The sequence below is a fragment of the Littorina saxatilis genome, linkage group LG17 (assembly GCF_037325665.1).
Source record: "Littorina saxatilis isolate snail1 linkage group LG17, US_GU_Lsax_2.0, whole genome shotgun sequence".
Classification (NCBI taxonomy): domain Eukaryota; kingdom Metazoa; phylum Mollusca; class Gastropoda; order Littorinimorpha; family Littorinidae; genus Littorina; species Littorina saxatilis.
In genome coordinates this window covers 51,446,108-51,473,539 of record NC_090261.1, presented here as the reverse complement: position 1 = coordinate 51,473,539, position 27,432 = coordinate 51,446,108, and the positions used below count along the sequence as shown (strand labels likewise).

Below are 27,432 nucleotides of genomic sequence, written 5' to 3'. Positions count from 1 at the left end.
ATCAGTGGGTCCAGTGCAGTAGAGGAGGTAGACATTCAGAAAGTCAAACTACAGTCAGTTCCCACAGTTCAGACTGAGAATGTAGATGATGTGGTCTATAGTCCAGACTTGTCTATGCAGGCAAAACAAAAAGTGCAGGCGGTGTTTCAGAAGCATCAGGACAAAATGACGGATTTGCCTGGTACTTGTGACCTGGTGCAGCATATGGTGAGGATTCCTGAAGGTGCTGTGGTCAATGTGAAACAGTATCCGTTACCATTTGAGTCTCAGAAAGTGGTTGAAGAAGAAGTGAAGAAGATGTTAGATCTAGACGTAATAGAGCCGTCTATTTCTCCGTTCTCGTCTCCTATTGTTCTAGTCAAGAAGAAGGACGGAAGTACTCGTTTTTGCATCGATTTCAGACACCTCAATAAGATTACGGAGTTTGACGCTGAGCCAATACCGGATCCGGAAGTTCTGTTTGCTTCATTGCAGGGCAGGCAGCATTTCACGAAGATTGATCTGGCTAAGGGCTATTGGCAAATTCCCATGGCAGAGTCTGATCGAGCAAAAACGGCTTTTCGTACCCCTCAAGGTCTATATCAGTTCAAGAAGATGCCGTTCGGAATGAGTACAGCACCAAGTACTTTCGCGAGGATGATGAAGATGTTGGATCTGGATAGGTTCAAATCTGTTCATTTCTTTGATGACGTACTTGTAGCCACAGAAGACTGGTGTGAGCATCTAGAGGCACTTGACGGACTGTTGACAGAACTGGGAAAACATGGGTTGACTGTGAGACCGTCGAAAGTAGAGGCAGGGTTTGACTCTATTGAGTTTTTGGGTCACATAGTTGGGGAGGGTAGCATGCGTCCAGTTCCCTCCAAAGTGTCCAAAATCTTGAATGTCTCTGTCCCAACCACAAAGAAACAAGTCCGGTCATTGGTAGGGCTCATCAGTTTCTATAGGCGCTATGTCCCAAGCTTCGCGTCTATTGTGTCCCCCCTGGTAGAACTCACAAAGAAGAACCAACCAAACAAAGTTCGTTGGTCAAAAGAGTGTCAGATGGCTTTTGACAGGGTCAAAGAAATTTTGTCGTCTGAACCACTGGTGAGATTGCCAGACTTTTCCAGGCCGTTCACAGTGCGGTCGGATGCATCCTCCACGGGGATTGGAGCAGCCCTGATGCAGCCTGATGATGACGACGTCCTTCATCCAGTTCTGTATGCCAGCAGAAAACTGCTGGAAAGAGAAACCAGATACTCTACTGTGGAGAGAGAGTGCCTAGCGTTGGTGTGGGCAGTTGACAAATTCCATCGCTACTTGTTTGGCTCACATTTCTTTGTTGAGACTGATCACAGACCGTTGACGTACTTACGACAGTCCAAAACTGCCAACGGCCGACTGTTGCGATGGGCTCTGTCTCTCCAAGAGTATTCATTCACAGTAGTGCCAATTCCTGGAGTCAGGAATTTTGAGGCTGATGTGTTGTCACGCTTGACGAAGTGAATGGAACATGATGGTTGAAAGGACAGTGAAAAGACTTTCTGCAATCAACAAGGACAATACTTTTAGTGCTGTGAGTGTTGATATGCTGTGTATGTATTAAGAATTAATTTAATTTTTTTTTTTTTTTTTCACATTGTGATTATTTATTTAATCTGGCTGGAAAAATTTATTTGGATATTTTTGATGCTAGTACCATTTTGTGTTGTAGTCGAGGTTTACTGTATTGAGTTTAGCGGGGGCTACTCAAACTTTATTGGCGATCTTTGGTACCAAGAACGTCAATGTTATTGCATTCAGTAATAGGCGAAAATTGCTGAATGTCCATGAGTATAACTATTGTGGATTAACACAGTGGGTGATTATCTACACGGCGGCGTAAGTGTGGTTTATTATGCTTGCCATTGTTGCTCATGTTTAAGGACAGCCTCGTGGCTTTCGTCACTTTTTTGGTGGATGGCACTGTCTTTTGGTTGTAAACTGATTGCACTCTTTGGGAACGGACAGAGTATTTAATAAATGTTTTCCTTATGCTTTGATTATTTATTAATCTATTTATATATTTTTTTTTATGTATTTAAAATTTTTTCTTGTTACTGGAATACTTATACTTGTACAGTTTTTGAAAAAAAAAAATGTTCATTTTGGGTTCACATTTTTTTTTAATCGGGGAAAGGGGTGATGTAATGAATGGCGGTTATGGTGTTTATAGTTGAAGGGATATAACTAGTGCTTTTTGTAATACAAAGAGGTTGTCAGGAGTGGTTTAACTTTGAGAGTGGAAACTTTTAACAGTTCAGTAAAATTCCATGGTTAGCTACGGACGGTCAAACTGGGTTCGCGGCACGTGAATTTACAACTGTGCGAGTTGTTCACGTTATAATCGCAACCGCCTGATTTTGTGAGTTGTGATTGTAAACTGCCTGACAATTGAAAGTCATTCGACCTGGGCTCTCGGATGAGAAACCTGCTCTTGCTTTTGATGTCAACCTTGGAACCGGGAAACATTGCCGGGATGACTTGGACTTTTGTATGGGTGCCGCCATATTGGAAGATGAGGTACTTTGCTAGTTTTGTGTGAACTTGAACATTTCTTTTGTATGCGCGGACATGACTTGTGTACTTGAATAATTTCGGAATTGTATAATTTTCTTGTGCTCGGTTGGTGTGTTTTTGAATATTGTTAGTTGTTACAGTAGGGTGTTATATTTTGTAACAGGCCGCCCCAGTCTGACTTGTGCGGGGTGGTGCCAGAGTGGCGAGGGTGCGATGGAGGCCGTAAGGTTGAAGGCTAGCTACATCGTCACCTCTACATAACGTAAAAGTTATGTTTTGTTTATTTGCTTTCTTGTCCTTGTAAATATGTTCTGACGTTGACAATGAATGAGTGAGTTTCACAAGGTCGTGGACAATGAATGAGTGAGTTTCACAAGGTCGTGGACAATGAATGAATGAGTTTCAAAAGGTCATGAATTGATTATTGTAAGCAAGAAAGTATTTGAGAATTTGAGGAATGAGTTGATAATTGCTATGTCAGAAAGAAACCAATTTGTATGTTCTAATTAAACCATTGGCTATTGTTTGGAAAGAATGAGTTGGTGAAAGACTACAAATTCTTCTAATCTTCTCTCTGCTTTCCTAAACTTCTGAGCGGGAGTCAGATGATTGACTGTGTGTGTGTGTGTGCACATATAAAGAATCTGGAAGGAGATTGATAAGGATAAATACGGATCTTCTGTATTTCAAATCTCTTACAAGAGCTACAAACAAAGTCACACGAGCTAGAAAACTAACTCACACAACAAAATGGCGAAACACGCAAGTCACTGACACGCCAGTCAACAACACGTGGCAACGCGAAAAAATTTACTGAAACGTAAGTCTAAACGACTGAAAACACAGTAAACACACACACTTTCGCGTCAACAAAATACTATAGCTACACTTGCCCAACACAGAAAGGGGCACGCAGAGCTACGAGCAAAGTCATACGAGCTAGCTAACTAACTCACACAACAAAATGGCGAAACACGCAAGTCACTGACACACAAGTCCGCAAAAAACGGACAACGTACAGTAACGAAAACAGCGCAAACAACCAACAACAAACGGGAACGAGCTCACCAAACTGTAGGCAAGGCGAGCAGAAAAGCTGGGTAACGTGGCCGGCGGGTGTCACTCAAACACACAAGGTCGGCCACAGAGCGTCAAAAAGTGAACCGTCCTCTCCGAGGTGAAAAAGACGTATGAGAATAGGCACGTGTTCCTAGAGGAAGTGACGTGGCACACACCCGTATGGGAGGTAACTCCCAGTGTGCTGGCCCATTACCAAAGCTACTTTCACTTTCGTTTTGGTGATGGGGTTGCTTCCCTTTAAAATTTTTAGCCGGGTAAGCGTTTTTCAGTGATAAGCATCTCAGGTGACTCAATGCTAATGTGATTCGGAGTAAGAATATGTTATTTAATGAATTGTTAAGCTTTAACTTCACATGCACTCATGTGTACCTGTAGTGAACACATTTTCATTTCATCGTTGAGACAAACTGCTTTACCATATTGGGATGATTCCATTGAAACCAGCAGATCTTCTTGCCATTTGGTGACACTCTGGGATGCGCGTAAAAGTCAAACCCATGTGCCTGCAACAAAAAACAATGGAAAATGTATACCTGCAATAAACAACAATCCAAAACATAACAGACTTGATCTGACTTGTATTACGTACAATGTGTCAATTAAGGAGGAGTGTGTGCGTGTGTTAGTGTGTTTACCTGCATGCATGTGTGTCTGCATGTCTGTTCATGCAGGTGTGTGCCTCCGAGAGACACAGAGCATTAGAGAGATCAAAAACAAACAAAAATGGACCACCCAAAATATTTCTGGAACTGCATGATCACAACAAAAAGTTCTTTCTATTAAAGAACAGTACAAACCAGGACGGTGACTTGCTTGGTGGTTGGGTCGATCGCCACAATGTCGTTCTCTGGTTCCTTGGCACCGGCATCCTTCAATTCATGATTTTCCCGCACGCAGTATATCACCCCCGTCTGGTACATGAAAAACAACAAAGTTCAGTTCAGTACAGTGGAACTTCCATTTCAAGACACCCCCCCCCCTCCCCCACCTCCCCATTTAAGACCATCTTTTCTCAGATTCTCTGTTCATTACCTCTGTAACTTCACCGTCATTTTAAGACTCCCTCCTTTTTAAAACCTGATATTCTCAGAGTTTTGGAGTGGGGTTCCACGGTATGAGAATTGTTATAACAGTTTATGTTGAAGCCAGTGGCAGGGTTGGAAAAATGTAGACTTAAGAAAAGATAAACTTTAATCACTAACGAGCATATATAAGTATGCACAGGCAGGAGAAAAACATTGCCCTGATGGAGCACAGGCAGGAGAAAAACATTGCCCTGATGGAGCACAGGCAGAAGAAAAACATTGCCCTGATGGAGCACAGGCAGGAAAAAACATTGCCCTGATGGAGCACAGGCAGGAAAAAAACATTGCCCTAATGGAGCACAGGCAGGAGAAAAACATTGCCCTGATCCAGGCAGGAGAAAAACATTGCCCTGATGGAGCACAGGCAGAAGAAAAACATTGCCCTGATGGAGCACAGGCAGAAGAAAAACATTGCCCTGATGGAGCACAGGCAGGAAAAAACATTGCCCTGATGGAGCACAGGCAGGAGAAAAACATTGCCCTGATGGAGCACAGACAGGAGAAAAACATTGCCCTGATGGAGCACAGGCAGAAGAAAAACATTGCCCTGATGGAGCACAGGCAGGAAAAAACATTGCCCTGATGGAGCACAGGCAGGAGAAAAACATTGCCCTGATGGAGCACAGGCAGGAGAAAAACATTGCCCTGATGGAGCACAGGCAGAAGAAAAACATTGCCCTGATGGAGCACAGGCAGGAGAAAAACATTGCCCTGATGGAGCACAGGCAGGAAAAAACATTGCCCTGATGGAGCACAGGCAGGAAAAAAACATTGCCCTGATGGAGCACAGGCAGGAAAAAAACCACTGCCCTGATGGAGCACAGGCAGGAAAAAAACATTGCCCTGATGGAGCACAGGCAGGAGAAAAACATTGCCCTGATGGAGCACAGGCAGGAAAAAAACATTGCCCTGATGGAGCACAGGCAGGAAAAAAACATTGCCCTAATGGAGCACAGGCAGGAGAAAAACATTGCCCTGATGGAGCACAGGCAGGAAAAAAACATTGCCCTGATGGAGCACAGGCAGGAAAAAAACATTGCCCTAATGGAGCACAGGCAGGAGAAAAACATTGCCCTGATGGAGCACAGGCAGGAAAAAAACATTGCCCTGATGGAGCACAGGCAGAAGAAAAACATTGCCCTGATGGAGCACAGGCAGGAGAAAAACATTGCCCTGGTGGAGCACAGGCAGGAGAAAAACATTGCCCTGGTGGAGCACAGGCAGGAAAAAAAATTGCCCTGATGGAGTACAGGCAGAAGAAAAACATTGCCCTGATGGAGCACAGGCAGGAAAAAAAACATTGCCCTGATGGAGTACAGGCAGAAGAAAAACATTGCCCTGATGGAGCACAGGCAGGAAAAAAAACATTGCCCTGATGGAGCACAGGCAGGAAAAAAAACATTGCCCTGATGGAGCACAGGCAGAAGAAAAACATTGCACTGATGGAGCACAGGCAGGAAAAAAACATTGCCCTGATGGAGTACAGGCAGGAGAAAAACATTGCCCTGATGGAGCACAGGCAGAAGAAAAACATTGCCCTGATGGAGCACAGGCAGAATAAAAACATTGCCCTGATGGAGCACAGGCAGGAAAAAAACATTGCCCTGATGGAGCACAGGCAGGAGAAAAACATTGCCCTGATGGAGCACAGGCAGGAAAAAAAATATTGCCCTGATGGAGCACAGGCAGGAAAAAAAAACATTGCCCTGATGGAGCACAGGCAGAAGAAAAACATTGCACTGATGGAGCACAGGCAGGAAAAAAACATTGCCCTGATGGAGCACAGGCAGGAGAAAAACATTGCCCTGATGGAGCACAGGCAGAAGAAAAACATTGCCCTGATGGAGCACAGGCAGGAAAAAACATTGCCCTGATGGAGCACAGGCAGGAAAAAAACATTGCCCTGATGGAGCACAGGCAGAAGAAAAACATTGCCCTGATGGAGCACAGGCAGGAAAAAACATTGCCCTGATGGAGCACAGGCAGGAAAAAAAACATTGCCCTGATGGAGCACAGGCAGGAAAAAAACCACTGCCCTGATGGAGCACAGGCAGGAAAAAAACATTGCCCTAATGGAGCACAGGCAGAAGAAAAACATTGCCCTGATGGAGCACAGGCAGGAAAAAAAACATTGCCCTGATGGAGCACAGGCAGGAAAAAAAACATCGCCCTGATGGAGCACAGGCAGAAGAAAAACATCGCCCTGATGGAGCACAGGCAGAAGAAAAACATTGCCCTGATGGAGCACAGGCAGGAAAAAACATTGCCCTGATGGAGCACAGGCAGGAAAAAAACATTGCCCTGATGGAGCACAGGCATGAGAAAAACATTGCCCTGATGGAGGATTCACACCCACACAGCCACATACACAGATAAAGACAAACAAACAACAACACCTATCTGGTTGAGTACCACTAAGTACCAAGAAAATAATACCACCAACACCTCCACAATATGTACTTATTATGTCAAAGAGCCCCACGAAGTATTCTGAAAAACAATATAACTAACACATCCAAAGAATACACGATTATAATGTTATCTCATTCTTACGTTGCCTTCCTTCGTTCCTTTTCTTCTTAAAAATGTTGCTTGTATCAGTACATTTGTTATACACACATCTTCCTTCTTCTCGTACACCCCATTTTGTTTGCTTGTCTGAGCAAAACTAAATTAACTGACCCACCAGTTTAAAAAAAGATGTACAGTGGAACCCTTCCCTTAAGACCTCCCAGTTTAAGACTCCCTCCAGGGGTGGGGGGTTACAACCTGGTGGGGGTACAGGGGCAATGCCCTGTTGGGGGGTCTGGGTGGCGAAGTCCCCCTGAAGCTGAAGAATTGTAACTATTATATAAACAATTTGTGGCTTATCCTTGATTCTAAACATGATCAACTGGTGTCAGCAGTCTCTCATTATTTCTTTAAAAGTTAGCATTAAATCTTTTTATTGACAGCGGGGTGGGGGGGGGGAGAGAGTGGGGTTCCAGAACCCCTGTAAACCCACCCACCCCCCCTCCCTTTTAAAACCCTATTTTCTCAGACTTTCTGTTCATAACCTCTGTAAGTTCACCCCCATTTTAAGACCCTCTCCTTTCTCAGACTTTCTGTTCATAACCTCTGTAAGTTCACTCCCATTTTAAGACCCTCTCCTTTCTAAGACCTGATTCTCTCAGATTTTTTGAGGTCTTAAAAGGGGGGTTCCACTGTACTGAGGATGAATCAGCAGAACAGTATCCCACTCTGAGCTGATCTTAAGCTTTATATATTTCTGCAAAGTTTCTGAACAAGGCAGCCTTTGTGTCTGAAGATTTCTGGCTACTTGACAAATAGGTGACAAGTCATTACAGTCTTACTGACACAGCAGGATGTAGGCACTTCCATCTCAAGGAAGTTGCAACACTAGTGCTTGACCCAAATTCAGCTCAAAAATCAATACTCTTGCTGATATGGTCAGGTCTTTTTGCTGTTAGAGCAATTTACATACAAATGTGATAAATAAAAACAAGTCGCGTAAGGCGAAAATACAATATTTAGTCAAGTAGCTGTCGAACTCACAGAATGAAACTGAACGCAATGCCATTTTTCAGCAAGACCGTATACTCGTAGCATCGTCAGTCCACCGCTCATGGCAAAGGCAGTGAAATTGACAAGAAGAGCGGGGTAGTAGTTGCGCTAAGAAGGATAGCACGCTTTTCTGTACCTCTCTTTGTTTTAACTTTCTGAGCGTGTTTTTAATCCAAACATATCATATCTATATGTTTCTGGAATCAGGAACCGACAAGGAATAAGATGAAAGTGTTTTTAAATTGATTTGGACAATTTAATTTTGATAATAATTTGTATATATTTAATTTTCAGAGCTTGTTTTTAATCCGAATATAACATATTTATATGTTTTTGGAATCAGCAAATGATGGAGAATAAAATAAACGTAAATTTGGATCGTTTTATAAATTTTTATTTTTTTTTACAATTTTCCGATTTTTAATGACCAAAGTCATTAATTAATTTTTAAGCCACCAAGCTGAAATGCAATACCGAAGTCCGGGCTTCGTCGAAGATTACTTGACCAAAATTTCAACCAATTTGGTTGAAAAATGAGGGCGTGACAGTGCCGCCTCAACTTTCACGAAAAGCCGGATATGACGTCATCAAAGACATTTGGGTCACTCTCCTGGAAACTGGTCAGTCGGGACAGCGTACAAAAACATTTAAATAAACAACAACATAATTACTTTCCTTTATTTTTATGTGTTTTGTTGTCTTCAGTGTTATTTGGAGCAACAGTGTGAACAAGAACTAAAGCGTTTGTAAATTCTGTGATTTGCTTTGCACTGCAGAAGCTCTGAAATCGCCACTTTTTTCCATTCGAAAGTGTGACATGCTATCTCTTGCACATACACATGCCTCAAATTTACCCATTTGATAACACATTTTTCTACAATTGTTGCAAATTCCTGTGTATGAATTTGATTTCACCCGCCCGATGCGCCCAAACGATCTTTTGATAATAACTTGGTTGCATTTGACCATGTAGAAACAATCGTCTCGCACGTCACGCCTGGTGTCCTATTTTTAGCTTCAACGCCATGCCCAAACATAACTTGTGCATACTGTTTCAGGGGATGGATAATTCTACTCTGACATAGTAAAATATTCGATGTCGTTAATCGCGATTGAATGAGATTCAAGTTCAGTCTGTAAAGCAAGTTTAATGAGATGTTCTGATAGATCTGCAAGTGGTGTCCGAACATTTGCGATACGTGTGAGCACATTGCAGAACTATTTTCTGGCAAACTTGCGATCTTTCAACCCATTCGCGCATGAATATAAGGGAGTCCCTGTGGGGGTTACACGGTGCAAACGTGGTTTCGTACAATCGAGCACGCGGTTAGACGCAGGAAAACTTTGTTGTTGCGGTGTCCGCGCCAAAGTTGACGACAGACGTGCGAGACGGTACATGTGATCACAACCTTTGAGGTAAGTTTGAGCTTTACGACGGCTCTATTTTTACTATTTTGCGTGTAGAACTTAAACCACTAATATGATTTTGTCATGTTTACAAACTGAATTCGAAAAAAAATGCCTTTCTGTCAGAAAAACGCAACCAAGTGGCAAATTCATGGGTAGAGTAGATCTAGGTACAGTCCAACGTGAAAAGAAGTTTTCGTTTTTTATGATTGTTTTGCGCCTCTTGTTAGTTTATTTTCTATTTTTTTAAATGAAGATTAGATCATGTGGTTCAGGTTCATTTGTTTTGTTGAGAATCTCAAGAAATAACGTTTGAATCTCTCATCATAGCCAGAGCTGTCTCGTTCGTATAGCAGACGCCATTGCTGCTTTCCGCATGCGGTGTCAGCGATGCGTGCGGGGCAGAAATTATGACAGATACTGGCATTTTCATTTGCACTGGAGCAGATTTTACACAGCGTGTGGTCATTTTTACATTTAGTCAAGTTTTGACTAAATTTTTTAACATAGTGGGGGAATCGAGACGAGAGTCGTGGTGTATATGTGTGTGTGTGTCTGTGCGTGTGTGTGTGTAGAGCGATTCAGAGTAAACCACTGGACCGATCTTTATGAAATTTTACATGAGAGTTCCTGGGCATGATATCCCCAGATGTTTTTTTTTTAATCTTTTTTTGGATAAATGTCTTTGATGATGTCATATCCGGCTTTTTGTAAAAGTTGAAGCGGCACTGTCACACCCTCATTTTTCAATCAAATTGATTGAAATTTTGGCAAAGCAATCTTCGACGAAGGCCGGACTTTGTGTTGCATTTCAGCTTGGAGGCTTAAAAATTGATTAATGACTTTGGTCATTAAAAATCTGAATTGTAATTAAAATTTTATTTTTTATAAAACGATCCAAAACTACGTTCATTTTATTCTTCATCATTTTCTGATCTAAAAACATATAAATATGTTATATTCGGATTAAAAACAAGCTCTGAAAATTAAAAATATAAACATTATGATTAAAATTAAATTTCGGAAATCGATTTAAAAACAATTCCATCTTATTCCTTGTCGGTTCCTGATTCCAAAAACATATAGATATGATATGTTTGGATTAAAAACACGCTCAGAAAGTTAAAACGAAGAGAGGCACAGAAAAGTGTGCTATGCAGCACAGCGAAACCACTACCGCCCTAAACAGGCTCGTCAGTTTCACTGCGGTCATTGTTAAAAAATGCAGTGCGTTCAGTTTCATTCTGTGAGTTCCACAGCTTGACTAAATGTAGTAATTTCGCCTTACGCGACTTGTTGTTTCTTTGTGTTACGAGGATGTGTTCAGGACAGAACCACTCTGATTTCCAATGTGTGTATCTTGGGATCTTGACGGTTGTAACATGCACTGTTATGTACCTCAATGTGCGATGTAAAGCTGTGGTAGCAATTAAAATATCTGACTCCAACTGTTGCATACTTTTTTTTCAGATGCCAGGATGCTGCTAATGCTCCTATCCTTTCTGCCAGTCCAGTCAATGCTGATCCAGGAGCAGATCAGAGAGACCAGTACGTTTTTACTGTAAATAATTGTTTTAACATGTTTTTCATTAATCTTAATCTTATTATACTGGAATGACTTTGCTTGCATGCAGTCATTTTTTTTAATTTTCTGTATCCATACTGATTTGTGCAGACATTCCTAGCAAAGTCTTTCCATGGCGTGGTAAGTGCAGGTTACATATGGAATCAATTACATTTATACACGTATTTCAAGTACCAAATTACCCCTAGTTGGTATGAATGGAGAGCTTCAGTTGTCTGCTTTTCTGAGGTAGACATTTCCAAGTTTATTGGTGTCACTTGCTCCTTGTATTTTTAATTCATGTTGTAAACCTTTTCAGTTACTATTTTTAATTTTTCTATTTTAAGAAAGGTTCATTTGTCTGTCCACAGATTGACACACTGGATGGGAATGGGGTGGTTGTCCGTTTACTTAGGAAACAAGGATCATCGTTTGTGTGGCCTGCTGTGGAGGAGATATTTTTTGTGAAGTTTGAGGAAGTAGTTGAGGTGCTGCCTGTCCCAACTCTTGACAGACGTGGCAGACACACATTTCAATAAAAAGTTGTTTCGTTTTGACTGAAATAAACCCATGGTTAACTGATATTGGTGTCTGTGTTTGTTTGCGGTGTCCATGGTTACACGCGAGACGTTCTGTGTCATTTGATGAATATCTGCATGTATTACCAAGATTTTTCAAAGTATGTCCATAGTCCTGTTTAAGTATTCATGGAGATTCTTTAAATCATACAATTTTGCAGATAGCAATTTCTGATCACTTGCTGGAAAGGTTTTCTGTGAATGAGGAAATTGTTGATCTGGCGTCCTCATAGTAATCCCCCCATTATGTAAGTGTATGGTATATTTTGAAACTTCTGGTACTTCTATGAAGCAATTTCTATTGTATCTCATTGGAAATTGCATGATAATCACTTGTATTTTTTATGATAAGAGTAAAAATGTGCCTCTAATGGTGTCCTGTGTTTCACGCGAGACGAGGCAACCTTCAACACATTATCTTAAATTACAACATTTCCAAAAGTTTATCTTGCTTTTCAAAACCTTGTGTTGGAAAGTTGAGATGTTAAACAAACCAAACACACCAAAATATTTCAATTTTGACTAACTTTATTTTTGGGCACTCAAGTCACACATCTGACCAGTTTTCAGGAGAGTGACCCATCTATCAAAAAAATGAAAAAAACGTTCGGGGATATCATACCCAGGAACTCTAATGTCAAATTTCATAAAGATCGGTCCAGTAGTTTAGTCTGAATCGCTCTACACACACACACAGACACACACACGCACATACACCACGACCCTCGTTTCGATTCCCCCTCGATGTTAAAATATTTAGTCAAAACCCCCCCCCCCCCCCCCCCCCCCGAAAAATGTTAACATGATGATCTGTCTGTCATGCTATTGCATGCATAATTTTGGACACACACAAAACAGACCGATTGATAAAACCAGATCAACATGTAAACAAACAAGCAAACCAGAGACACTTCTGCTTTGTAAATTGTAGTGATATCAAACACAATGAGTTATCAGTAATTATACTGGCCCCTCATGCGGAAAAAGAACCCTCTGTCGAATATAAAAACCGATACAAAGACTCGGTCAACGCAAATCTCAAGTGGTGCAAAATCAAAGCAATGGAGTTGGAGGAGTAAGCCAAAGACAGACTGATCGCGCTGGCGAGCCCTAGTCCACAAAGGGCTAGTCTGCTGACTTTGAGGAGGTCCTCTGTCAAAAACTTGTCGCCGCACGAAATTTGCAACACCACAGCACAACACAGGCTGTGACCTCAACAGACTTCCAGTGCCCCCTCTGCTCCAGACTCTGCGCCTCCAGACTAGGCTTGCACAGCCATGCACCTCAGAGTTCACAGATAAGCTGCAAAATGCACAAAGTCTTCTTCGAGCTTCGGACCCGAAGGACAACCATGCACCAATGGCTGCCCAAGGGACCAACAGAAAGCGGTCCTTATCGATAAAATAACCATATCATTTAGGGTTGATGACTCCATCACGTACTGCCATTTAAAAAGCTGCTGTCAATGAAGGAAAGCAAGGGAGAAAGATACCTGGCTGAAAATTCTAAATAAAATTGTTTACCTTAGGGCTGATGACGCCGTCAGCATATCGCCATTTCTTGCTCGTGTCAGTGACAGGCTCCGGCTTTGCGTCAGCAGACTGCTGAACATACAGAATCTGGTCAGAGAAGTTTGAGAAATACACAGCTCCGTTGTACACAAAGAAACTTCCACCTCCATATTCGTGGACGGTGGTGCGAGCACTGAACTCCTTTTGCGACGTCCACTCTTGGTGAGCCTTGGTTGACTTGTTGTAGGAGCAGATGACGTAACGGCCTTGCTCCTCGTACCTCAGTTCCGTCCAGTACACAGTGTCTAGAACAAAAGTAAACAACTAGAGTTACAGTCGTATACCTGCAATGTCAGGCCCCCTCCGATGAGAAGACACATGTTATCCCTGCATCTCTACTAAAAATGCACCTGTCATGAAAGGCCACCTGCAATATAGTGATATTCTTGGCTGGTCCAAAAGGTGTCCGTTCATCGCAGGTACTACTGTTCTGGGAATGCAAACAAGAAGGCAAGATTTGTAAAGATAAGATCGTCTATACATGTACTTTGCTTTTGACCAGCCTTTCTCCATGAGCCTATGAGGTGGAAAGGAGAGAGTGATTGAGAGAGAGAGACATTGATGACAATAAGGGTAATAGAGTAATTAATTCTCAGTGCTCTGCTTTTTCTTAAATCTCATAATCTGGCCCTTACGTTAAAGAGAGAGAGAGCATTAAGAGAGAGAGAGAGAGAGAGAGAGAGAGAGAGAGAGAGAGAGAGAGAGAGAGAGAGACTAATGCCAAATGAGTTCATTCATAAACCTTTTAATTTGATATGATATCCTGTACATATAAAGAGTACATTTAAATATTGTCAGAATGTGTGAATTGCCTATTATAAGCGTTGAAAATCTTCCAATCTTAAGAACATATCTTTTAAACTATGTACGTGTACTATTAACAACACATCATTTTCAAGAATTTGATTAGACAACAGTTTTCCAGAAAAAGCTCTAGCTTTATTGATTGGAACATTGCCTAAATCAATGTTTAGTAGGTTCTAAAAATATCGTTTTCTCTACCCAGACTAGACAACATATAATTTTCAGTAATCAACAAGGCACAGAACCATAACAAAGTACATGTATAGTATGGGGTAACACGACAAACATCAAGTTGTACAAAAGCAGTTAAATCAGTGCTTTCTGAGGAAAACAAACGCAACCCTAACCACTCCCTGTAGATCTGTTTAATCAAATCCCTCTGGTATGGAGGTGGTGGTGGTAGGGGGGAGTGGAGGGGTTCTAATCTACAAATATATATTATTTGCAAACTAAAGCAGAATGAGACTGATTAATTACAGTGGTACATGCGATTTGCGATGAAAGGACAGCCTTATAAGTTACACTAGAAATTTCCGGAACTGTCCAGTTAATTTTTCATTCTTCATTTCTTCCCCTCATAGGAGCAATAGCAAGTCTCTAATATCACTGGCATGATGTGCTTGCTACAGGTGAACAGTTATCTCCCTTACCTCTAGAAATTTCCGGAACTGTCCAGTTAATTTTTCATTCTTCATTTCTTCCCCTCATAGGGGCAATAGCAAGTCTCTAATATCACTGGCATGATGTGCTTGCTACAGGTGAACAGTAGGCACTGAACTGGTCTTGCACCATATAGGCTGTATTCAATAAATGGGAGGTCCATAATCTGAGAAAGGAAACAATGAATCAAGAAACTAAAACCCAGGTGCACATCTGCGGCACCTAGGGAGTGTACGTGTACACTATCTTGTTCCTGCCTCTTGCCATCTCAGAGGTATGGCGACCACAGACAAAAAAGAGTTATCTCCCTTACCCTCTAGAAATTTCCGGAACTGTCCAGTTAATTTTTCATTCTTCATTTCTTCCCCTCATAGGAGCAATAGCAAGTCTCTAATATCACTGGCATGATGTGCTTGCTACAGGTGAACAGTTATCTCCCTTACCTTCTAGAAATTTCTGGAACTGTCCAGTTAATTTTTCATTCTTCATTTCTTCCCCTCATAGGAGCAATAGCGAGTCTCTAATATCACTGGCATGATGTGCTTGCTACAGGTGAACAGTAGGCACTGAACTGGTCTTGCACCATATAGGCTGTATTCAATAAATGGGAGGTCCATAATCTGAGAAAGGAAACAATGAATCAAGAAACTAAAACCCAGGTGCACATCTGCGGCACCTAGGGAGTGTACGTGCACACTATCTTGTTCCTGCCTCTTGCCATCTCAGAGGTATGGCGACCACAGACAAAAAAGAGTTATCTCCCTTACCTTCTAGAAATTTCCGGAACTGTCCAGTTAATTTTTCATTCTTCATTTCTTCCCCTCATAGGAGCAACAGCGAGTCTCTAATATCACTGGCATGATGTGCTTGCTACAGGTGAACAGTAGGCACTGAACTGGTCTTGCACCATATAGGCTGTATTCAATAAATGGGAGGTCCATAATCTAAGAAAGGAAACAGTGAATCAAGAAACTAAAACCCAGGTGCACATCTGCGGCACCTAGGGAGTGTACGTGCACACTATCTTGTTCCTGCCTCTTGCCATCTCAGAGGTATGGCGACCACAGACAGACACACAGACACACAGACACACAGACAGACACTCTCTTTTATTATATGTATAGATAGATAGATAATAGCTGGCAGTTAAGCCCGGCTTCGCCCGGGAGTTGCCGGATGCCGCTTTTGACTACACACTCCCGACGATGCGGGTTTGTCTGAACCCATACATTTGAAAGAGGGTTTTTACCGTTTATTCCTCTAACGACGATGCGGGTTTGTCTGAACCCATACATTTGAAAGAGGGTTTTTACCGTTTATTTCTCTAACGACGGGGTGGGTTCAGGGAAACCCACAGCGCTACTTCAGTGGGTGCATCGAGTTTCTCCCTTCACCGACCTTTTGCAGGGGAGGGAGAGGGGGAGGGAGAGGGGGAGGGAGAGACTGAGAGAGACTGAGAGACTAAGAAAGAGAGAGAGAGAGAGAGACTGAGAAAGAGAGAGAGACTAAGAAAGAGAGAGAGAGAGAGACTAAGAAAGAGAGAGAGACTAAGAAAGAGAGAGAGAGAGAGACTAAGAAAGAGAGAGAGAGAGTCTAAGAAAGAGAGTGAGAGACTAAGAAAGAGAGAGAGAGAGAGAGAGACTAAGAAAGAGAGAGAGGGAGACTAAGAAAGAGAGAGAGAGAGACTAAGAAAGAGAGAGAGACTAAGAAAGAGAGAGAGAGATACTAAGAAAGAGAGAGAGACTAAGAAAGAGAGAGAGAGACTAAGAAAGAGAGAGAGAGAGAGACTAAGAAAGAGAGAGAGATATTAAGAAAGAGAGAGAGAGAGAGACTAAGAAAGATAGAGAGAGACAAATAAAGAGAGAGAGAGACAAATAAAGAGAGAGAGACTAAGAGAGAGAGAGAGAGACTAAGAAAGAGAGAGAGAGACTAAGAAAGAGAGAGAGAGACTAAGAAAGAGAGAGAGAGACTAAGAAAGAGAGAGAGAGACTAAGAAAGAGAGAGAGAGACTAAGAAAGAGAGAGAGAGACTAAGAAAGAGAGAGAGAGAGACTAAGAAAGAGAGAGAGAGAGACTAAGAAATAGAGAGAGAGAGACTAAGAAAGAGAGAGAGGGAGACTAAGAAAGAGAGAGAGACTAAGAAAGAGAGAGAGAGACAAAGAAAGAGAGAGAGAGACTAAGAAAGAGAGAGAGAGAGACTAAGAAAGAGAGAGAGAGAGACTAAGAAAGAGAGAGAGATTAAGAAAGAGAGAGAGAGAGAGACTAAGAAAGAGAGAGAGAGAGAAACTAAGAAAGAGAGAGAGACTAAAAAAGAGAGAGAGACTAAGAAAGAGAGAGAGAGAGACTAAGAGAGAGAAAGAGAGACTAAGAAAGAGAGAGAGACTAAGAGAGAGAGAGAGAGACTAAGAAAGAGAGAGAGAGACTAAGAGAGAGAGAGAGAGAGACTAAGAAAGAGAGAGACTAAGAAAGAGAGAGAGAGAGACTAAAAAAGAGAGAGAGAGACTAAGAAAGAAAGAGAGAGAGACTAAGAGAGAGAAAGAGAGACTAAGAAAGAGAGAGAGACTAAGAGAGAGAGAGAGAGACTAAGAAAGAGAGAGAGAGACTAAGAGAGAGAGAGAGAGAGACTAAGAAAGAGAGAGAGAGACTAAGAAAGAGAGAGAGAGAGACTAAGAAAGAGAGAGAGAGAGACTAAGAAAGAGAGAGAGAGAGACTAAGAAAGAGAGAGAGACTAAGAAAGAGAGAGAGACTAAGAAAGAGAGAGAGAGACAAAGAAAGAGAGAGAGAGACTAAGAAAGAGAAAGAGAGAGACTAAGAAAGAGAGAGAGAGAGACTAAGAAAGAGAGAGAGAGACTAAGAAAGAGCTAGAGAGAGAGAGAGAGACTAAGAAAGAGAGAGAGAGACTAAGAAAGAGAGAGAGACTAAGAAAGAGAGAGAGAGACTAAATAAAAGAGAGAGACTAAGAAAGAGAGAGAGAGAGACTAAGAAAGAGAGAGAGAAAGAGAGACTAAGAAAGAGAGAGAGACTAAGAGAGAGAGAGAGAGACTAAGAAAGAGAGAGAGAGAGACTAAGAAAGAGAGAGAGAGACTAAGAAAGAGAGAGAGAGACTAAGAAAGAGAGAAATAGACTAAGAAAGAGAGAGAGAGACTAAGAAAGAGAGAGAGCGAGAGACTAAGAAAGAGAGAGAGAGACTAAGAGAGAGAGAGACTAAGAAAGAGAGAGAGAGAGAGACTAAGAAAGAGAGAGAGAGAGACAGACTAAGAAAGAGAGACAGAGAGAGAGACTAAGAGAGAGAGACAGAGAGAGAGACTAAGAGAGAGAGAGAGAGAGAGAGAGACAGAGAGAGAGACAGACAGAGAGAGACAGACAGTCAGATAGACAGATAGACGGATAGACAGACAGACAGACAGACAGAGCAACTGACAACAGACATACAGACAGAGATATACGGACAGACAAACAGAGAGACAGACAGTCTCTTGGAGACAAACAGGCAGACAGACACTGTTCCGCCGCTTTGGTAATTATGGGTGTAGCAGAACCCGCGCCGTCGGCAGAGGGATAGTTACAATCACTACTACTCTTTAAAAGTATGGGTATGTGTGAACCCGCGCCATCGGTAGTGTTTATGTAAATTATCATAATCAATTAATTCTGATGTTTTGTCATGTACACACTAAAAATTTGCAGACAGAGAGCAAATTAGGTGTGTGAGAGATATTTAAAATTTCAAAACGATACCTTTAATGGTTCCAGAGTTACAATGATTTTAGTGTGTCTCTGGGTACAGGTGAACCCAGGAAGCACGGCAAAGGTTAAAGAAGCTCGCTATCCCATTATCATTAGCTTTACCTCCTTTGTTTGGATACAAAAAAAAGAGTTATCCCCCTTACCTTCTAGAAATTTCTGGAACTGTCCAGTTAATTTTTCTTTCTTCATTTCTTCCCCTCATAGGTGCAATAGCGAGTCTCTAATATCACTGGCATGATGTACTATCTTGTTCCTGCCTCTTGCCATCTCAGAGGTATGGCGACCACAGACAAAAAAGAGTTATCTCCCTTACCTTCTAGAAATTTCCGGAACTGTCCAGTTAATTTTTCATTCTTCATTTCTTCCCCTCATAGGAGCAATTATAGCGAGTCTCTAATATCACTGGCATGATGTGCTTGCTACAGGTGAACAGTAGGCACTGAACTGGTCTTGCACCATATAGGCTGTATTCAATAAATGGGAGGTCCATAATCTGAGAAAGGAAACAATGAATCAAGAAACTAAAACCCAGGTGCACATCTGCGGCACCTAGGGAGTGTACGTGCACACTATCTTGTTCCTGCCTCTTGCCATCTCAGAGGTATGGCGACCACAGACAAAAAAGAGTTATCTCCCTTACCTTCTAGAAATTTCCGGAACTGTCCAGTTAATTTTTCATTCTTCATTTCTTTCCCTCATAGGAGCAATAGCAAGTCTCTAATATCACTGGCATGATGTGCTTGCTACGCACAAAAAAGAGTTATCTCCCTTACCTTCTAGAAATTTCCGGATCTGTCCAGTTAATTTTTCATTCTTCATTTCTTCCCCTCATAGGAGCAATAGCAAGTCTCTAATATCACTGGCATGATGTGCTTGCTACAGGTGAACAGTAGGCACTGAACTGGTCTTGCACCATATAGGCTGTATTCAATAAATGGGAGGTCCATAATCTGAGAAAGGAAACAATGAATCAAGAAACTAAAACCCAGGTGCACATCAGCGGCACCTAGGGAGTGTACTTGCACACTATCTTGTTCCTGCCTCTTGCCATCTCAGAGGTATGGCGACCACAGACAAAAAAGAGTTATCTCCCTTACCTTCTAGAAATTTCCGGAACTGTCCAGTTAATTTTTCATTCGAGTCCTGTAGCAATTTAAGACGCTCGCTATCCCATTATCATTAGCTTTACCTCCTTTGTTTGGATACAAAAAAAGAGTTATCTCCCTTACCTTCTAGACATTTCCGGAACTGTCCAGTTAATTTTTCTTTCTTCATTTCTTCCCCTCATAGGAGCAATAGCGAGTCTCTAATATCACTGGCATGATGTGCTTGCTACAGGTGAACAGTAGGTACTGAACTGGTCTTGCACCATATAGGCTGTATTCAATAAATGGGAGGTCCATAATCTGAGAAAGGAAACAATGAATCAAGAAACTAAAACCCAGGTGCACATCTGCGGCACCTAGGGAGTGTACGTGCACACTATCTTGTTCCTGCCTCTTGCCATCTCAGAGGTATGGCGACCACAGACAAAAAAGAGTTATCTCCCTTACCTTCTAGAAATTTCCGGAACTGTCCAGTTAATTTTTCATTCTTCATTTCTTCCTTTCATAGGAGCAATAGCGAGTCTCTAATATCACTGGCATGATGTGCTTGCTACAGGTGAACAGTAGGCACTGAACTGGTCTTGCACCATATAGGCTGTATTCAATAAATGGGAGGTCCATAATCTGAGAAAGGAAACAATGAATCAAGAAACTAAAACCCAGGTGCACATCTGCGGCACCTAGGGAGTGTACGTGCACACTATCTTGTCCCTGCCTCTTGCCATCTCAGAGGTATGGCGACCACAGACAAAAAAGAGTTATCTCCCTTACCTTCTAGAAATTTCCGGAACTGTCCAGTTAATTTTTCATTCTTCATTTCTTCCCCTCATAGGAGCAATAGCAAGTCTCTAATATCACTGGCATGATGTGCTTGCTACAGGTGAACAGTTATCTCCCTTACCTTCTAGAAATTTCCGGAACTGTCCAGTTAATTTTTCATTCTTCATTTCTTCCCCTCATAGGAGCAACAGCGAGTCTCTAATATCACTGGCATGATGTGCTTGCTACAGGTGAACAGTAGGCACTGAACTGGTCTTGCACCATATAGGCTGTATTCAATAAATGGGAGGTCCATAATCTGAGAAAGGAAACAGTGAATCAAGAAACTAAAACCCAGGTGCACATCTGCGGCACCTAGGGAGTGTACGTGCACACTATCTTGTTCCTGCCTCTTGCCATCTCAGAGGTATGGCGACCACAGACAGACACACAGACACACAGACACACAGACAGACACTCTCTTTTATTATATGTATAGATATGGACCAGAAATGTGTCCCTACACTACAGGCATGACAGGTATAATTTGGTGAAGTAAACAAAGTTGACAACAAATATCGAGTGTCCTTTATAGGGAGGTGTCCACTCACTGGATGGACCTTATATATATATATATCGCATGCACTAAATAACTGAGTTTGTATAGAGTTTTTACAGAGTTTACTAATTGATGTACATGTACTAGCTAGCTGCTTGGGTCATATGATAGTGTTTCCATAGGACATGTAGCTGAAAGATCTGGCACTGACCCAAAAGTCTACTAATTTCTTGACTGGCACCAGAAATCTGCACAACGCATGTCTCTAATAGTCTTAATCTGGCACAATGACTGTTCCTAACATGCAGGCACATGCAGCCATTTCTCAGGAATACAGATTTATTCCCCCCAAAAGAACACATTACTGCATGCATGGTACTTGTATTTTAGAAATGCAAAGCAAGGCAAATTTAAGGTCCCACTCTTAGTCTCACTCACTGCCTTGTTCATTATTTCATACCTTAATAATACAAAACATTGTTAAAGTTATTAGTCAGTCTACAAGCGCTTATTTATGTCCAGAAAATTAATTCTGTAAAATAAATAGGCGTTTCATCTTTCTGGCAGGCAAACCATAATATATGCCACCATATGCATGCATGTACCCTGCAAAAAACAAATCTACACTGCAAAAATTCAGCACACACACACACACCCCTCCCCATCCCAACTCTGGACCATGCATCTCTTCCAACATTAATGTCACTATAATTTACTTAGTCTGCTTCCTGAGACAGACTATTTAAATTATTCTGTGTGTGCTTTGTACAAAGTAAAACAATGTAAAAATGAAGTTGAAACTAGTGTCAAAACAAGTTTGACATGAGGAAGAAATACTTATCTTGAGGATCACACATAAAACCACTATCTGTCACTGGACATATGCCGAAAGGACAGTAGCAAGGCCCATAAACTTTGTCAAAGCAACAACCATCCAGACAAAACGAAAGTTCCACATTATGATCATATCAAACACACTCACACACACACACACTTTTGCTACACATTCACGGACGAACCTGTATGCTGCGGATTGCAGTCGACGCGCACTTCAAGCAAGCCTACCCCGCTTTCTGTGACAAGTTTGCTAGAAATGGGAGATTTCCAGCTTCCATAAGGACTCGTCTTCATGTTTGTCGCTTGATTAACAGCTCTCGGCAGAGTTACAGAAAAGTATCTCGTACTAGATGGAGTGAATTTAGCTGCGACTTTCCTGTTGCTTGCTAGAGGTGTGACTGTGAGAAGACGAACTGTTCTACTAATAAATACGGACACCGCTAATCGCATCACGAACGCGCCCTACTTTTCTGTGTGGGCCGGTGACACTCGCGTAGCAGACGGATTTTTCAGTTTTTCAAAAAGTTGACCGTGCCTGTACAGAAAATAAGATATTGAAAAAGTAAGGACTCGTTTTGAAAAAAGAATATTTCCTTGTAAAACTTATAGAGTTATAAAGTTATAATAAAATCTGGATGTTAAATATATGTTTGAACATGAAAAGGAAGCCGGTTCTTAAATTTTACTGACCCAGGATAGATAACTCTGTGCAAAGTGAAAGTTGGCAGAGAAGTTGGATAATAAGCTTATAGTGTCAGTCACTCGATCAGTGTGACAACAACATGCGACCAGACGAGCACAAAAAGAAGAGAAGTGCTCAGCACCAACGAAAGCAAGCTGCTGGTGGCGCAAAAGGAGGGAAAAACGAGAGTGATAAAGGCACGTCAAAGTCTGGTAAATCGGGTGCTTCAAATAAGGCGGAGAAGACATCAGCTCCGCACGGCGCCTACCGTCCAACACCTCAGCATGAAAAGAAAGTGGACTTGTCGCTCTCACCGTCTGACAGTGAGGTAGGACCACAGGGGTTATAGCTGGGATGATACCGTTGTTCGGGCTGATAGATGTCATGCACTCAGTCTGTGTGTCTGTGACTGTGTGTCAATGTGGGTTGGGAATGCCGTTTGCGGGTGTGTGTTGGGAACGTCAAAGATGATAATGTTTGTGGTTCGGGTGTGTGCATCTGTGTTTGCGCGCGTGTGATTGCTTGCATGTAAACAGCAGACTGTACTGATTATTGCAGTTCTTCTAGTGCTTTGTATTTTTGTTCTTTTGAATTTGTGAAAAAGATCAAATATATGACATGAGACTGAGAGCATCAATGTCTTTTTGAAACTGTTAAAACTTAAATTAGTATGCCTCTGAAAGGATTGATAAAACTTACTTTGTGTGTAAGAATTTCAAAACATGTACAAATCATTGTGATTATAGTTCACAGTTTTGTGTGTCTGTTTGTTACTATTTCTAATAGGTATTTAGATGACGTGACATTTGTTTTTGTTTTTCTTTTGACTGTTTTATTTAATATTTTTTACCTGTTCCCACTCCCAGATTAACCTGCCTCATTATGGCTATTGTTTTATCTTAAAAAAAAAAAAATCAGTTTGCTCTTTGAATGGATCGACTCATTAAATAGTGTTTCATTTGTCTAAACTGATGTTTTAACAGGATGATGAACAGAGAACCTCTCAGAGGAAAACCTTTAGTCGGCGTGAAATAAGCAGCAACTGGGCAAAATATGACATACCACCTGCCGAAGCAGCTGATGCTTCAGCTGCCCCAAAGGGTCAAGATTTCAACAAACTACTGCATCATTCAGGTAAGATAAGATTTTAAGGTTTGCTTAAACCAATATTTAACCCCCCACACACACGCACACACACACACCTCCTACTCACTTGACAATTTGACATCAAGGGCTCAGGCTGCTACAGTACAAAACAACGACCATGGAGCCATGCATAATGTTATGTATCTTTATCTGTCTTTATGTTACCAAGTTTATGTTAGTCTTCAAATAATAATGTGGGATACAATGATCTCTGTCATTGCCACCCAAAAACAACTAAACATTAAATGTCAAGACACTGAAATAATAATAAATTTAGATGATAGAGAAACATCCCCCCCCCCCTCCAAAAATTTTTTAAAAAAGATTGAGAGGAGCTTTGTATTGTGTGTGAGGTGTCCTTTAATTTTTCCTTGTACATGTAATTGTTTGCAGGAAGTGCCACTTCACATTTTCGCTTCAAAGATGAAGAGAGCTGGGAAGACAATGGAAGTAGCGAAGGAGGAACAGTGACACAAGTTCTGTCCCTTGACTGCAATAAGCTGGCAGACAGTTTAGATTGTCTGCCCTTATATGCTCAGCTCCGTTTGGATACAGATATCTTTTCGGTTGGTGCATTTGTTGTTTACTTGCAGATGCTTGTTTTTATTAAAATTATATTTTGTGTATATGATTAGCAGGCTGTCATAGTGACTTTAACACTATCACTGATCAGTGATGAAGCATGAATTTTGCAAACAAATATTAAACTCAGGAAACATTAAACTATATCTCTCTCTCTCCCTCTCTCTCTCTCTCTTTCTCTTTCTCTCTCTTTCTCTCTCTCTCTCTCTCTCTCTCTCTCTCTCTCTCTCTCTTTCTCTTCAAAGAAAGCTGGATGGAGGGAGGGGTGAAATTGCTAGGGATTGGAAGAAGACTTTTCTTTTTCCTTTTCTGTTTGCTATTCAGATTGAGTATTCACCCTTGCCTTTTAGAGGCAGAGGTACAAAACAGAACAAAGCAGGTTAACTGTGATGTTTTGTATCATTTATTAATTTATTTACTTCCTAATTTCAGTCGGAACAAGTAGCTGCGATGGACAAATCAGCAAACGAGCACAGAGCTCAGGCAGGATTACCCACACTTCACCAGCAACAAGACAACGTCTCTTCACAAGCAGCCTCCAAATCATCATCGACCACGTCTGCAACCTCTGTAATGGTTTCAGAATCATCTGGTACCCTAAAGCCCTCAACTAGCCTCACACAAAAACAACAAACTAGTGCCATAGACTCAAAGAATAACACAAAAAGTACAGCAACAAATCTGCAGGAAGGGTCAACAGAGACAAAGACTGCTGAGAAAAAGCAAGGTGCTAGCTTTGGATTTTCAGACGCTGATTTGGACAGTTTGTTGGAGACGAGTGGTACAGAGAAGAGAGAGGGTGGTGGAGTGGGTAGCACAGTTCAGTCTGAGAATGGGGTGTCGCGAGAGGAAACGGATGTGACAGAAAAGGACTTGGACGACCTCCTTGCTATGGATGCATCACAGTCTAACGGCCCTGCCCTTAGTTCAAACACCAGTCAGAAAGGTACGTGGAATAGATCATGTGGTTTAGTGTTTAATAGCCATACGGCTGTATAGCTGAAGACGGGTAATGCGCATCATGTTTGGTCATTGGTGTGCAGCCGACCCAATCTGCACAATCATGTGGCTGTGTATATTTGTATGTGCATACCTAAACTGTGAATGGCACATTTATACAAGTATGTATATATATATCTCACATAGGTGCTCACATGTATCCAGACAGACGCACAGACTCACATGCACACACACCCACGCACACTTGCACACACTAACAGTTTAACACAGGCACAAACTTGTGCGCACACACAGACACATACTTACACACACAAATACATACATACACACACACAATTACTACCATGTGCATACTCACAAACATGTACATACACACATTCACACACACACACACACACACACCCACACAAATGTATCATGTCCACTGATTGTACTTTAGCGTTCCCGCACACCAAGCCCAGACTTCCCACAGACTGAAGCAAGAAACACTTGGTGCTGAAAAACTTTCTTCTAGCGCACATTTGTTTAAATCCTCTTTTTGTTTTGCAGAACCAAAGGCAAGTGCAGAATCTGAAGACCTGGAAGACTGGCTGGACAGTGTCCTGGACAGCTGACCGGTTGGTTCTGGTCACTCTGTGCCACACCACACTCTCACACACACTCTTTTAACACAGACTGTGAACAGAAAAGACACTTGGAATGTTTTCAGTGATATATTAGCTAGTCTTCAAAGTTCATGTTAGCTGGGACTGAATGATTGACAGCAAGCAACGTCTATTGGTTTATTTGCAAGACACTTAAAAATGATCTACACAAAAGCACCAATAGAAAAATCAGATAAAGGGTAGAGAAAGTTTAGTCTGCAAAGGGAAATTAAACACATTCATGACATTAAAATGATTATTTGTTGCTGTTAGTGATACTTTTACCCAAAGCACATACAGTATATATACACGCAATGTATGCTTTTGGTCATGCGAAGATATAGAAGAAAGGCAGGTTCAAAATTAAATATTAACAGCATGAATTACTCAAAAGTTACCTTATTTGAATGTATGAGGAAAGCGTCAATTGTTGTAACTAAATGAAAAATCCTACGCAAATTCAGGGCCAAGAAAGGCTCTTGTAAATGTAAGCACAAGAAAAGACACATGTTTAAATGAGTAAATGCAAGTTATATATATGTGAACTATCTGGTTTAGAAATCAAGTACAAAATAAAGAACTAAAGCAATTACAAATGTGTCATTGTTCAAAAATTGATGCATGACGTGTGTGAATGAATGAAACAGAGAATTTTCTTGATGGCAACACATAAAAAGCATGGATGAAATAGGTACTGAAATACAGTGGTACCTGTGATGAAAGGACTCTCTTGGAAACAGCCACATGCATTCCTACACTGAGGACAGATTTGACACAAATTTCAGTCATTCTATAACGCCAGGTGGACAATAGAATAATTGTATTGGGGAGTGTTTTCTATTTCAAAAGGCCTTGCAGTGCAGGTACCACTGTATGAAAAAACACTTTAAGCAAACCGGGCAGCTTCTCAATTAAGTCAGACATCCTCAAAACGATAGCATTTATGTATCACACAAGTTACACATCGCACCACATTTCGTCTCTCCTTATTTATTATGATACAGTATGCAGACAGTCTACATGAAAGCCGTTCTGTAATTTTATGCAAAATAAGAATGATTATGACCAGTTTAAGCCCATGTCATAAATAAATGATTATTCTGGTAAAATGAAGACGAGGACAAACAAATTATATTAGACTGAACTATACCAGCCTTCAGTCTGTATATTGACATTTCTGTCACAAGAGAAGGTCCCTTCGTGGTTGGTTAAACACTGCTGTTTACTGAAAACGTAATAATTATCTCCAGTTTCATGTCGGCAATCAGCATGTGCAGCCTAGCTAATATACACTTGATGCTGGTGTATTCATTGTTCCGAGTCTATCCTGCCTGTTCATACAATTTTATTTGACAAGAGAAACTCAGATCAGAGCGAGTTTACCAGCATCAAGTGTCTATTAGCTAGAATGTGCATTGCTAAGATGTTGCTATGGGGCCATGCCTGCTTTTTCTGCACCAAATGGCTTTTTCAAAACACAGGTCCCTAATGTATCCGGGAAGAATCCCACAAATCAACATAATCGTTGAAGAGACCCGCTGATAACAGAGTTTGGCT

The 27,432-nt window shown here is 41.4% G+C and overlaps 2 protein-coding genes and 2 long non-coding RNA genes across 4 annotated transcripts in view; 3 read left to right on the top strand and 1 right to left on the bottom strand.

Moving 5' to 3' along the window:
• The window catches only part of LOC138953886 (dipeptidyl-peptidase 5-like), a 40,675-nt gene extending 18,324 nt beyond the window's left edge, over nucleotides 1-22,351 (bottom strand). The window contains exons 1-4 of the mRNA XM_070325850.1: nucleotides 22,044-22,351; nucleotides 13,343-13,635; nucleotides 4,419-4,532; nucleotides 4,038-4,124 (exon numbers count right to left, since the gene is read on the bottom strand). Of these exons, the coding sequence (XP_070181951.1) occupies nucleotides 4,038-4,124; nucleotides 4,419-4,532; nucleotides 13,343-13,635; nucleotides 22,044-22,311 (762 nt within the window). The 5' untranslated portion in view covers nucleotides 22,312-22,351. The remainder of the gene's footprint in view (nucleotides 1-4,037; nucleotides 4,125-4,418; nucleotides 4,533-13,342; nucleotides 13,636-22,043) is intronic.
• Nucleotides 1,635-3,052, top strand: LOC138952901 (uncharacterized). The gene is made up of 2 exons (XR_011451454.1): nucleotides 1,635-2,886; nucleotides 2,919-3,052. It is a non-coding gene; the product is annotated as an uncharacterized lncRNA (long non-coding RNA).
• Nucleotides 10,637-11,823, top strand: LOC138953894 (uncharacterized). The gene is made up of 2 exons (XR_011451641.1): nucleotides 10,637-11,225; nucleotides 11,613-11,823. It is a non-coding gene; the product is annotated as an uncharacterized lncRNA (long non-coding RNA).
• Nucleotides 22,352-22,559: 208 nt separating the features above from the next.
• LOC138953889 (cell death regulator Aven-like) lies at nucleotides 22,560-26,471 on the top strand. The gene is made up of 5 exons (XM_070325867.1): nucleotides 22,560-22,871; nucleotides 23,527-23,677; nucleotides 24,083-24,255; nucleotides 24,704-25,217; nucleotides 25,781-26,471. The coding sequence occupies exons 1-5, from the start codon at nucleotides 22,644-22,646 to the stop codon at nucleotides 25,843-25,845; spliced, it is 1,131 nt and encodes a 376-aa protein (XP_070181968.1). The 5' UTR covers nucleotides 22,560-22,643; the 3' UTR covers nucleotides 25,846-26,471.
• The last annotated feature ends 961 nt before the right edge of the window (nucleotides 26,472-27,432 follow it).

Excerpts from the sequence above, each read along its gene's own strand:
- LOC138953889 (XM_070325867.1), top strand. The coding sequence starts at position 22,644 with ATGCGACCAGACGAGCACAAAAAGAAGAGAAGTGCTCAGCACCAACGA. Across the intron at positions 23,678-24,082 it reads CAAACTACTGCATCATTCAG|GAAGTGCCACTTCACATTTT; the intron begins GTAAGATAAGAT and ends AATTGTTTGCAG. Across the intron at positions 25,218-25,780 it reads TTCAAACACCAGTCAGAAAG|AACCAAAGGCAAGTGCAGAA; the intron begins GTACGTGGAATA and ends TTTGTTTTGCAG.